Source organism: Penaeus japonicus, unplaced genomic scaffold, assembly GCF_977035675.1.
Source record: "Penaeus japonicus unplaced genomic scaffold, GWHDUDI00000001_assembly GWHDUDI00000024, whole genome shotgun sequence".
NCBI classification, from domain to species: Eukaryota; Metazoa; Arthropoda; class Malacostraca; order Decapoda; family Penaeidae; genus Penaeus; species Penaeus japonicus.
The window spans coordinates 31413564-31426063 of NW_028234426.1; the positions used below are offsets into that span (position 1 = coordinate 31413564).

Below are 12500 nucleotides of genomic sequence, written 5' to 3' on the forward strand. Positions count from 1 at the left end.
AGAGAGGTGTAGACGGCACGAAGAAGCAGGAGAAGGTCGTGGCGTGACGGAAGGAGGAATTGCACAGTACCTTCATGAGAGATGGATTTGGTGGCATTTAAAAGGCCTTCATTCCGTGGTCTCTGCCGCCCGGCCGCCGCCGAGCCGCGAAGGGCAGGTTTTAATAGCTCCAGGGATGTTGCAGGAAATTGAATCAGTTATGTTTACCTGCACGGACGCCAGGGCGACAAAGTGTGCCCAACTGATGGCATGCAACGATTACTCTCCATTCTGGAGTTATTGTCAATTGCGGTTGATTGCGTCTGTGTATTTAGCGAGAACAAATAGCAAATGAAAGGTTTTCATTTGTAGAATTAATAGTTACGATAACCGATAAATCTCGCGCAAAGCGGGTAGCTCGCCCAAATAATATTGGCAATTAAATCTAAATGCTTACGCTCATGCAGCCCGACACAGTTTAAAGTTTTGCGTTTTTAATCCACGAATGATTAGATTTACGCTCGGTGTTGCATGGAAGTGCCACAGATCACGCGTTAGATTAGCGGATTTATTTATCAAAGGCTGTCGATGTTTAGAATTATATTTCAGGAATGTATTTTTCGTGACTATCAGGGTCTTACAACTCAGCAGGCCAGGTCGATGCGGTGGGTGGAGAGGCCCCAGCCCACCCAGGAGGAGCCTTGGCGGTGCCTGCCTGTCCCGCCGCCCTGCAACGCCACCCTGTCACTGGCTAGCGTGTGTGCGTGCGTGTGTGTATGTATGTATATCATTCTTCGCTTGCTTCTGGTCCTTACTTCTTTACCCCAACACTCTTCCTCCCCGTCGCAAACACACAAAGAAACAGAAACGCAAACATTTGTCGTGTGTCTCACGGTGTGGACGCCACTCTTACACTTCTCCCTTCGCCCTCTTGCTCTCACTTTGCTCTCTCTTGCTCACCCTTTGCCCTCTCTTGCTCACTCTTTGTCCTCTCCTGCTCACTCTTTGCCCTCTCTTGCTCACTCTATGCCCTCTCTTGCTCACTCTTTGTCCTCTCTTGCTCACTCTATGCCCTCTCTTGCTCACTCTTTGTCCTCTCTTGCTCACCCTTTGTCCTCTCTTGCTCACCCTTTGCCCTCTCTTGCTCACCCTTTGCCCTCTCTTGCTCACTCTTTGTCCTCTCTTGCTCACTCTTTGCCCTCTCTTGCTCACCCTTTGCCCTCTCTTGCTCACCCTTTGCCCTCTCTTGCTCACCCTTTGCCCTCTCTTGCTCACCCTTTGCCCTCTCTTGCTCACCCTTTGCCCTCTCTTGCTCACTCTTTGTCCTCTCTTGCTCACTCTTTGCCCTCTCTTGCTCACCCTTTGCTCTCTCTTGCTCACCCTTTGCCCTCTCTTGCTCACCCTTTGCCCTCTCTTGCTCACCCTTTGCCCTCTCTTGCTCACCCTTTGCCCTCTCTTGCTCACTCTTTGCCCTCTCTTGCTCACTCTTTGTCCTCTCTTGCTCACTCTTTGCCTTCTCTTGCTCACTCTTTGCCCTCTCTTGCTCACCCTTTGCCCTCTCTTGCTCACCCTTCGCCTGACCTCTTCCCCCCCTCAAGCTGACCTCGCTCCGTGAATTGCAAGCCGCAAGGGTAACGAGCGCGAACTACAGGTCGTTAGGAGGGGAAAGGAAGTTCGCGTTGCATGTTCGGACGGCGGTAATGCGAGAACCACAATTTCTGCGCCTGAATTATTTTCCTGGTGGATCGCCTCGACTGGAGAGAACGAGGAGAGAGAGAGAGGGGAAGAGAGATATGAAAAGAAAGAGAAAGAGAAGCAGGGTAAAGGAAAAGGTTTGGGAGAGTGGGGGAGTCAGAAAAAAAGGAATGTGAAGTATAGATGGGATAGCGTACAGAAAGAGAGATAGGGAAGGGATAGAAACGAAGAGAACGATTGGTAGAGACACACACAAAAAAAAACTCTTAGAAAGAAAAAAAGGGTGAATGTTAGGAAATAAGAAAGTCTATAAAAAATAACAGTAAAGGAGACAAGGGAGGAGGAAGAAAGACCGATATTGAAATAGAAAAGAAAGACGCAAAAGGGGACTAGACGAAGAGTATCAGAAAGGAGAGGAAAGGAGGAGCAGGAGAGAGAAGTCTGTCTGTCTGTCTGTCTGTCTGTCTGTAAGGGTCATCCTGCGCCATAGGGCCGGAATCCGTGTTAATTATTTTTTCAGCTGTTGCGAACTTGATACTGTTTATGTTGTTGTTGTTAATGAAGATGGAGGTGAAGTGCGATTTGCGCCGCTGGCTTTTATGAGTTGTTTTCTCCTCCCGTTCTGGTCGCGTTTATTTTCGTGCCTTTTTTGCGATCGTATTCATTTTGCTACAGATTGCACAGATGATTACGTATGTACACTTTTATCCATACGTTTGCAGATTTATGAAACTTTTCCACTGACCATCCACCTATTCATCCATCTATCTGTCTATCTATTTGTCTATCTATCCATACACGTATACAGGCATACACACTCCTACCTAAGTATACATACACGAAATTAAACGAGATACCCACCCCTGTGTTTTTGTCGCGGCCTGGCTATTTTTAACCCTGGATGACCTTGTTCACATGTACACAAACCGTTACAGAAGCAGGGTTATTAAGGTCAATGAAGGCCTGCGTTGAGCCAGGAGTGCGGAAGGAGTGCGTCGGGAGTGACGTGAGTGACGTTGACTTTCGAGCGACGTCACGCGAGTCACGTTTCCTCGACGCCAGAAACGTGTAAGAAGATCCTCAACGGGAGGTGTGGTGCCCCACCTAGTCTGCTTGGGCCTAGGGCCTTATTACCCTAAATGCCCCCCCCCTCTCTCTCTCTATATATATATATATATATCTATCTATCTATCTATCTATCTATCTATCTATCTATCTATCTATCTCTCTCTCTCTCTCTCTCTCTCTCTCTCTCTCTCTCTCTCTCTCTCTCTCTCTCTCTCTCTCTCTCTCTCTCTCTCTCTCTCTCTCTCTCTCTCTCTCTCTCTCTCTCTCTCTCTCTCCCTCCCTCTCCCCCTCTCTCTCCCTCCCCCTCTCTCCCTCCCCCTCCCCCTCCCCTCCCCCCCCCCTCTTTCCTTTCCCTTTCTTTTTTTTTCTTTCAGTCAAAAAATAATTATCCAGTGCTTTCCCCTCCGTACATGGCTGGCTTCTTTTCCGGAGGAGCGGAGGGGGAAGCGCACGCTGTGTTGTGCTAATTGGTTAAATTTAGTGTATTCAGAGGCTGAGGCGTCGCTGGCCATTGTTTACACTTTTTTAAAGGTTTCTCTTTCTCTCTCGGTTTCTCTTTCTCTCTGCCTTTCGTTTTCTTTTATTCTTGTTCGGTTTGTATCTCTTTCTCTTTTTCGTCCTTTCTCTCCTCTCCTCTCCTCTCCTCTCCTCTCCTCTCCTCTCCTCTCCTCTCCTCTCCTCTCCTCTCCTCTCCTCTCCTCTTCTATTTCTATCCTCACTTCTTTCTATCCTCACCTCATTCTCTCCTCTGCTCTTCATATTCTCTCCTCTTCTCTCCTCTCCACCCATCCTCCATCTCCTTCTCCTCCCTTTTCCATCTCTTTCCATCACTTTGTTTTACTCATTTTCTCGTGTTTTTAGGCAAGTCCGTAATGACGCACTGTTGGGAAATTGCCTTTCATTGTTCAGCTGTTAAAAAGGAGACAGAGAGTTAGAAGAAAAAAAGGGAGTAAAGGAAGAAGAAAAAAAATAATGTCACTGGTCTTTGCATCACTTTTGGAAGTGAACCCTTAAGCGAGTACAGGTTCCAGCGCATTGATTTCGGCAGACGTGAAAATGGTTACGGCCTTCCATTTTGCATGACGGCTTTGGCGGTTAGTATTATTTTTATATTTTCCGTCTCGGCCTTCGGAGGTCGCCGTCCCTCCCCTCCCCCACTCCCACCCCGACCCCGACCCCGACCCCGACCCCCACACACATGGCCTTACCCACCACCCCCTTGCACTTACCTAATTTGAGACCAAAATCTGAATATTTTGGCTTGCACGTGTTTATTGCTATTGTTGCAAGTTGCTGTGATCATTATTACTATTACTGTTACTATTACTGTTTCTATTATTGGTGTTAGTATTACTATTATTTTTACTGATCTGTTACTGTTATTATTATCGTAGCTGTGACTGAGACTATGACTATTATTATCGTGGTAATGGCCATGGTGATGATTGAGAGTATTATTGTGATGATGATTTTTATTGTTATTATCATTGTTATTATCATTGTTGTTATTATTATTGTTATTATTATTGTTATTATTATTATTATTATTATTATTATTATTATTATTATTATTATTATTATTGATAATATAGATATAAGCATTACCATTATTATTATTGTTTTTATATTGTTATTATTTTTGTTATTATTATTTGGTTATTTATTTATTCTTTTATATGATTACGATGGATGTTCAAGTAATAGTTTATTGGAACTCTCATGTTCTTATTACAAGTGAAATCTTAACGTATAGTCTGTGTGATTGTAAATAAAGCAAACACTTCTTTCGGCAAAAATCGGGAAATATTGAGGAACCGAAATACGCGAACTCATCCAGCGCCGCGCAATTCCGCTTGATTACTTTGATGATAAAAAAAAATGGAGATCCATTCACGCCGCGCCAACACCGGAAGCAGAAGGGAATGCGAAGCGTGATCGTATTTACTGCTACTCCCTGCTTGCGCTCGTCCGATACGGGGTCACATCGGGCGGCTCTGCTTGCTGCTAATAGCTCTCATTGGGCGAGCAGTGACAGTTCTTTCAGGCTCTTAGGCAGTGATCAGGGGCACTTCGAAGAATTAAACCAGGGGCCAGCCGCTCCGTCGCTGAGCGCTGATGCTCTCGAACTGAAAGTGGTGACGTCACTCTTTGCGTGAAGGCGAGACCCGGAATATGAGTTCATGTACTCTGGGTGTCCGGGAGGGAGGTTGGGTGGGGGGGGGAGGTAGATAGGAAAGTTACTTGCTTGCGCGACAGGGATAGTTCATTTGCGGGTTCGTGTTCATTTCTGTTGTCCCCCCCCCTCGCTTTCTCTCTCTCTCTCTCTTTCTATATCTCCCTCTCTCTCTCTCTCTCTCTCTCTCTCTCTCTCTCTCTCTCTCTCTCTCTCTCTCTCTCTCTCTCTCTCTCTCTCTCTCTCTCTCTCTCTCTCTCTCTCTCTCTCTCTCTCTCTCTCTCTCTCTCTCTCTCTCTCTCTCTCTCTCTCTCTGCGACGACCGACATTGGATACGATCTTGTGTACTTGATGCACGTGTTAACCCCCCCCCCCCTTCTCCTCAAGGACCTGCGGTTGTACCTGTCAGAAGGTCATGCTAGGAACATTGAAGGCGACATCTTGTATGGCTCGCCGAGAAAGCAGTGACGGACGGGGCCACACCTTGGATTGTCACTTGGCATGAATGCCGCTTCGCCTCAACGACTGTGTTAGCGCCAGAAAGTGCCTCCATATGCGAGCTTCTCACGCGACGGCGGCGGGATTCACGCGCGTCCGCAGAGTGTGCTGATGAGCTCTGTTTGCGAAATGGCTCGGATGCGGCGAGGACAGTGCAGCATCACTGCTCTCTCTCACCTTTGTTATTGTAGCACTCCGGTAGCCGCGGTGCCAGCAGGCGGGGGACGCCCTCCACTTGTTGACGTGCTACTGCCTCCCCTTTTCTTGTTCCTTTCCTTGTCATGCTCCGTTTTATGCGACAGCGACCCCGGCGTTATGTGGCGGGGGAGGAGGGGGGGGGGGTACCTGTACTCGAGTTACCATGTTTACACCAACGCCTCGCTTGTGTTGCGGTCATCGAGGTCGGCCTTCTCTCGTGCTGTGCCGTGGGCGCGAGGAGGCGAATTTATGGGCGTGGTGGCGGAACGGAAGGGGGCGGACGGACGAGTCGTGGCGTGGGCGGCAGATAAGGTTGGCGCAGTGGTGCTCGCGCCCGTTCTGTGTGGGTGGTGTTGGCGGAGGTCGTGGTTGGAGGTGGATGGGGAGGGCCTCGTGCGAGACCCTCCTTCTCCAAAGTCGCCCTTGACAAAGCTATCAATGAGCCGTAAATTAGAGGCGTTTCCTTTTTCCCTTTTTCTGTGGAGCGCGGCCGGGGTAGTTAATTATGGCTGCATTAGGAGAAACAGAAACACGGGAGGATAGTTTAGAGAGCTTGCCTAGCAACAGCTGGCGGAGGCGGTGGGTGCGAGTGAGAGGCTGCGGGGAGGCCCTGCCGGAAGTATGAGAGCCAAGGCTCAGTGGCGGCGTTGAGGGTGAGCTGTAGGGCGGGCGGGGTTGGGTGGGGGGGGGGCTTGCCTGGTGTGTCATGTAGTTAGCAGGGGCGGACGAGGTTGTTCGGGCGTCGGGCGTGGCAGGGCGGCAGCGAAGAATCAGCTGTGTTCCCCGCCGGCTTGCTAGCGTCCGGCAGCAATCAATACGCTTGCCCAGCCCCGCCTGTGTTCGTGCGTACGTACGTGTGTGCATTTGTTGTGGATGCGTGCGTCTGTTGGTCGCTGAATGACTGGGCCGCTCGAGCCGAGGCCTCCTTATGAGGGGAGACTTAACCAGTTTAGCGGCGTACGAATGCCTTCTCATAGCCTGCGATGTGCCGCCGTGCGGGGCTGCCTCACTCCAACACATGTGGGCCTCCCTGCCTCCCTGCCGTGTTAGTTGTGATGGTGTAAGGGGAGCAGCTGTGTGGGAGAGCCTGAGCGACATCCCTTTTCCCCCTTTCCCCCTCCCCCGCTCCCCTCCTGCCCCCTCCCGCGGCTCCCCTCCTCGCCACGCGCTGCCCGAGCTCTCTCGTCTGCCTGCCTAGTCAACCCCGTGAGTGCGAGACTGTTTGACGCGCTCCGACGTGCTCCGCGCTCTTCCCGCTCGCTCTGTTGACGCCCGCAGGAGCCCACAAAGACGCGGTCATTTGCGATTTCTCCATAACCAGTATCGCGGTGAGGTTTTCCTGCGAACGGCGTCACGTGACTTCGAGTGGCTCTAGTGTTTGTTGTTTACCTTTTTTCGCGAGGGGCTCGGCGGTGAGTCGGTGCGGACGCTTGCCCTCTCGCTAATGTTTTGGGTGTAGCGGATATCTAGTGTTAGTGTGGCTAGTTCCGGAGCATCCACACTTCGCACCTTTCCCCTCGCCACGCAGGCCGCTTCAGTCGACCCGCCGCGGCTTCACCACGCGTCCAGCGCTTTACATCGAGGCTCGGTACAAAGAAAAGTTTCCGAGGTGCGGGTCAGTTCAGTGCGTGGCCGTGTGATTTCCGTTTGTTAGTCGTACTTGGTGTCACCGCGCCCCAGTTATGACAGCAGCGGGTGGTGAAGTTATGACGCATCTTGTGTGAAAAGTTGTGTGTTGCGGATTACACAGTATACAGAAATGCTCCAGGCAGTGATCATATCGATACGGCAGCCTCTGTCGCGAAGCAGGTAACTGAAGATGAACGGGTGTAGTTGTTGTGTTATGGTGTAGTGTTGGTTCAGTGTAAGTGTTGGCTGTAGGAAGTGGTCACATGGTAAGCTCCGTTATGGTAACTTAGTACGGTCAGGCGCCAGTAGTGTAGTTAGTGCGTTGCCACCTTAATCAAGAGTAAACTCGACGTGTGACGCTAGTTCTCCGTAAGTTTTACACGCGCTAGTGTCCCTTCCTGCTCAAGTACAAGACGCAAGATCAAGGCCTAGTGTCTCCAATAACCACTGCTTCTCCTTGAAGTGCGAGGCATGAAAGGCGAGGACGAGTAGCGTGCCGGTGCGTGAACCATGCACGTTCCAGCGGGCGTGCAGCCATGCCCGTCATGCTACGCCTACTGTGTCCCCCGGGCAGCATGCCCAGGTGGCATCCCCCCGCCTCCACCTGTGCCGCGGCACGCCCACCCACCTGTCAGGCAGAACAGCCCCCGTGGCAGCCCAGCGAACAGCCCTCACCACAGCCCCCACCGCACCCAGCCGCGGCCCATGGGGCACCCTCCGCCGTGCAACCACCAGATGCCCTACGGCGGCCCTCACTTCGGCTCCCTCCCCCACTCGCAGCCCGTGCCCAAGGTGCCGCCCCACTACAACTCCCTGCCCCACCAACAGCCCCCTCCGCCGCCCCCGCCCTCGCACCAGGGGCCTTGCTATCCTCCTCCTCATTCCTTCAGCCACAATGATATCCCTCCCCCTCCCCCTCCCCCCCACGCATCCCTTCCTCCAGGTCGCCCTCACATTTACCAACAGTCGCGTTTCCAACACCTCCCCCCTCCGGAGGAGTCTCCCCCTCCTCCGCCCCCTCCACACGGATCACACCCTTGCCAGCAACATCGCCACTCCCTCCCCCTCTCTCACCCTCAGCCCTTCTATGGCAACCTGCAGCCTGGCCTTCCCCCACACGTGCAGCGCGCCCACCCCCCACACTACCAGCAGCCCCCACACCCACAGCCCTACCACGGCAACATGCACAAGCAAAACAACAATCACATCGGCTCTCACCCTGCCTCCACCACCAGTACTTACTCCTCCTGTTACCCCCAACTCCCTCCACCACGGCCCCCTCCGCTCCCTCCGCCGCTCCCGCCCCCACAGCCCTTCAGCCAGCTGCGATATGGGTGCCTGCCCCATCAGCAGTTGGTGCCACCGCCCCCTCCCCCCCTGCAACTTCAGCATCAGCACCACCTGCAACTCCACGGCTGCGGCCCGCCTCACTTCCACCACCGGATCCTCGAACTGACCGGGCCTGTATGGTAAGTCACACCGAAATGCAATACACTTTCAGGCGGAATGTCAGGATACTGTTTCATGGGGATTTTTGTACCGGGTGCATTACCTTCGTGCTGCCAGAGCTCGTTTCTGCGTCTGATAGTTTGCGGCTGTGTACGGGGCGAGGGCGAACGCGCGTGCTGCCTTGCGTGCGTCCGTGCTACGTGCAGAGCTCTCTCCCCGCCCAGCTATAATTGTTCATGTTCTCCCCCAGCGTCTACCACAAGCCTCATGTATGCACTGCTTGTCCCGGAGTTTCATTCTCCCCTTCGTCTGTGTTTGTTCCTCTGTCCCCTCTTTCTCCCCACGTTTGGCTTCCCCTCTCAGCCCCACTGTAAATAGGTGTGCCTCACCCCCCTCCCCCTCCTTGTCATCACCCCTCTATCCCCACTGATAATGTCGAAGGTACAAAGATATTTCCCATTACCCCCCACTTTGTCGCCACGCCCTCGAGCTGACACATATCTGGCATAACTGTGAAGGCAGGGCCCTTAATCCCCTATGAATTTCTTAACAAGCCAATCCATATTCTCCTTTATGATACCGCTAATTTATCATCAACGAGTTCTCTTCTCGTTCTGATTGTTTACTGCGTATCCCTTCCTTTGTTTATACCTTCTGCACTGGTTTATTCCCTGTTTGTATTTTTTTCTACGCCCCCCTTGTACCATTCCATTTTTTTCTCCTAAGAAGTTCAAAGACGGTAGCAACAGCTGTTATCATAAAAGTTTGATCGTTGGGTCCTTACAGCATCATTTCGCGACTTGTTTTTCCAGTATAGCTGGCGACGCACCTCATCTCGTGGCAAACGATCGTGTTAAAACGACCAAACGCCTGAAACCCCTAAAATAACACTTGCTACACCCACACAAACACACAGAGACACACACTCATCAACGGCCAAACATTCTCGAACGCGCGTTTAAATTTGCCCTCCGATATGTCTTGTCTGTTTTACCCATTTCCCCTCGCGTGTATATCTGTTGGTTATTTTATTTCTCTCTCTCTCTCTCTCTCTCTCTCTCTCTCTCTCTCTCTCTCTCTCTCTCTCTCTCTCTCTCTCTCTCTCTCTCTCTCTCTCTCTCTCTCTCTTTCTCTCTTTCTCTCTTTCTCTCTTTCTCTCTTTCTTTCTCCCTTCCCCCTCCCTCCTTCCTTCCCTTCCCTTCCCTTCCCTTCCCTTCCCTTCCTTTCTCCCCCCCCCCCCCTTCCTGCATCCTTTCGACAAACCGATACCACTATGGCAACTGTTTCTCCAACTCCCCCTTGCCCCCTTCCCCCCTTCCCGTTCTTTTTGGCCTGGCGATCTCCCTCGCATAGGCCGGCGGCGGAGGGTCCGGAATCCCAAATTTACTCAAATTAGGCGACGGCGTGACCTGCTTCCCGCAGAGCTCGCCGACCTGTGCCACCTCGCATTCCTTGCATACACGGTCTTGTCCTCTCTCGCTTCTCCTCGCCTGCTTGGATTTCTTCTTCTTTTGCGCTCGGACTTGCTCTTTTTTTTTAGCTTGGTCTCATTTTTTTGTCCTTTTTTCCCCACCTCTTTCTTTGTTGTTTTTTTCTCTCTCTTAGTGCCTGAATACTTTAAGGATGAAGGTGCGAGAGTGTTGATTTTTTGCCTTTTATCTTTCTTTCCTTAAATCTTGCTTCTTGGGGCTTTGTGTCTTTAGTTTTGTTTTGATTCTTTTTGGATGTCTCTTGAGGGGGAGGGGGAGGGGGAAAGTTAGAGAGAAAGGGAGAAAAAGGTTAGAGGGAGAGGGAGAGGGAGCAAAAGAAAAAAAAAGGAGGGAAGGGTGGAGGGCAAAAGAGAAATTTGAGAGACAGTAGATAACGTAGACCGACAATCAGTCAGACACACCGAGTGTTGTTAGAATAGGCCAAAAACCCGACAAACCAGAGAGATGAGAAAAAAAACAGACGAGAAGGACCGAGCGAGGAGGAAGCAGAGGCAACCGCGAGGATAGGTTCCGAGTCTTTGAAGTCCGCATCATCTATCCTCGACCATTCCTAGTTATCCTTTATTCATTTATTCATCAACCCGTTCATTCGTTACACAGCGAAAGGGCGGATCAAACACACGCACACACACAACACTTACCTTTATTGAAGTTTCCCGACGTAGCTCTTGGGCAGGAGGGGAGGGCTGTTCTAGCCTCAGTAGGCTAACAATGATAACACTGCTGTTGACAAATAGGATATTAATGAAGTTGAAAGAAAAAACGATATAGGAAAGAGTCACATAAAAGAGGAGTTCCTTGCCCTTTGAAAATGATTGAGGGACTTGAGCGTTAATAGTCCCCGAACTATCACGATTGCACTACATCAAAAGTAGCAGAGAAAAAGCCGAGGTGCTCGGGCCCGCCATCACACAAATGAACTCGCTTCAATCAAAACGCCCGTCGCTTCTCGCCCGTCTTGAAAGGGTCTTGCCAGGGGCGGGGGAAAGAGGGCAATGTGGTGGGGGGGGGGGGGGGGGTTGTACCTGGAGTGGGTACCCTCGACAGAACGGGTTATGTATGGACAGGGGTATGATGTTGAGAGACAGACTAAGGAGGTTGAAGTTGGTATTATTTTGTTGTGGGAGCGATTTGTAAAGGTCAGGGGGAAGGGGAAGAGAGGGAGGAGGAGGAGGAGGAGGAGGAGAGTGTAGTATCACTATGACTAAGATAACCGTGAATCCTTTTAAGTTCAGGGTGGGTGCGCGCGCTCGATCGACGAAGACAACGCCCGCGAAGGAAGAGCAGTTAAAAGCCAGCCTGCCTTTTAGATTAGCGTGGGAACAGTGCACTCTTAATCAAGTCTCGGTGAGGACGACTGTGTGATGATGATTCAGGTCAGGAGAACGTGGAAAGAGGAGTAGCGGCGGCCGGGATGAGTACCTCGGACGAGATCAAGATGGCGACGATGCCCGGGGAGTGGTTACCTCTTCAACATTTCTTGTGATGTATGCGTGTGCACGTGGAGCATGACTGGGCGAATGGCGTGGTGGGCACAGGGGTGAGGGCGAGGGAGAGGGGCTCAGGGATGCGGGAGGGGGGTGGGGTGGGGTGGGGTGGGGGCGAGGTTAGCCATCGGAAGGGCTCCGGGAAGGAAAGAAGTGTGTATGGGACAAGGGTGGGACGGATGGAAAGGTGTGTGGATAGGGCTTTGGTAGGGTGTAGGAAAAATGTGTGTGTGTGTGTGTGTGTGTGTGTGTGTGTGTGTGTGTGTGTGTGTGTGTGTGTGTGTGTGTGTGTGTGTGTGTGTGTGTGTGTGTGTGTGTGTGTGTGTGTGTGTGTGTGTGTGTGTGTGTGTGGAACAGGGACGGGAGAAAAGAGTATGCATAGGTTAGGAGGAGAGGAAGATGAAGTAAATTGAGAGTCATATCAGTTTAATAATAATTTATGTATAGATATGCGTGCTCCCACACATAATGATGATGATAATGATAGTAGTAATGATGATGATAATGACGATAAGAATAGTTGATGCCAGTAATAATGATCGTGATAACAATAGTAGTGATACCAGTAACGGATAAACGAATAACCACATACACCAGGTAATTATTGGAGTGAGAGCGGAAGGTGAGCAAAGGTCTTAGGAAAATTGCTTGAATGTTTCATGGCCCTCGGACCCCGACCCCCCACCCCCACCCCCACCCCCCGCGCTAATGCTGTCCCGATCGCAGCTGTGAATAACGTCACGAGGGAAATGATCCCGCACCGTCGGCCCCTCGGCTGCTGTGCGAGCGCGCGCCAGGTGGCTGCATGGCCCAGCTCGGGCGAGGTCGTGACCG

The 12500-nt window shown here is 51.4% G+C and overlaps 1 protein-coding gene across 21 annotated transcripts in view; it reads left to right on the top strand.

Moving 5' to 3' along the window:
- Positions 1–12500, top strand: part of siz (Brefeldin-resistant Arf-GEF family protein schizo) — a 396560-nt gene that overhangs the window by 343553 nt on the left and 40507 nt on the right. For 4 of the 21 annotated variants that reach the window (XM_043024325.2, XM_043024327.2, XM_043024326.2 and 1 more), the window contains exon 1: positions 6808–8709. The exons of the other annotated variants lie outside the window; for them this stretch is intronic. In XM_043024325.2, the coding sequence (XP_042880259.1) occupies positions 7751–8709 (959 nt within the window). In that variant the 5' untranslated portion in view covers positions 6808–7750. Of the gene's footprint in view, positions 1–6807; positions 8710–12500 lie in introns of those variants that run through there. 21 annotated transcript variants of the gene reach the window in all.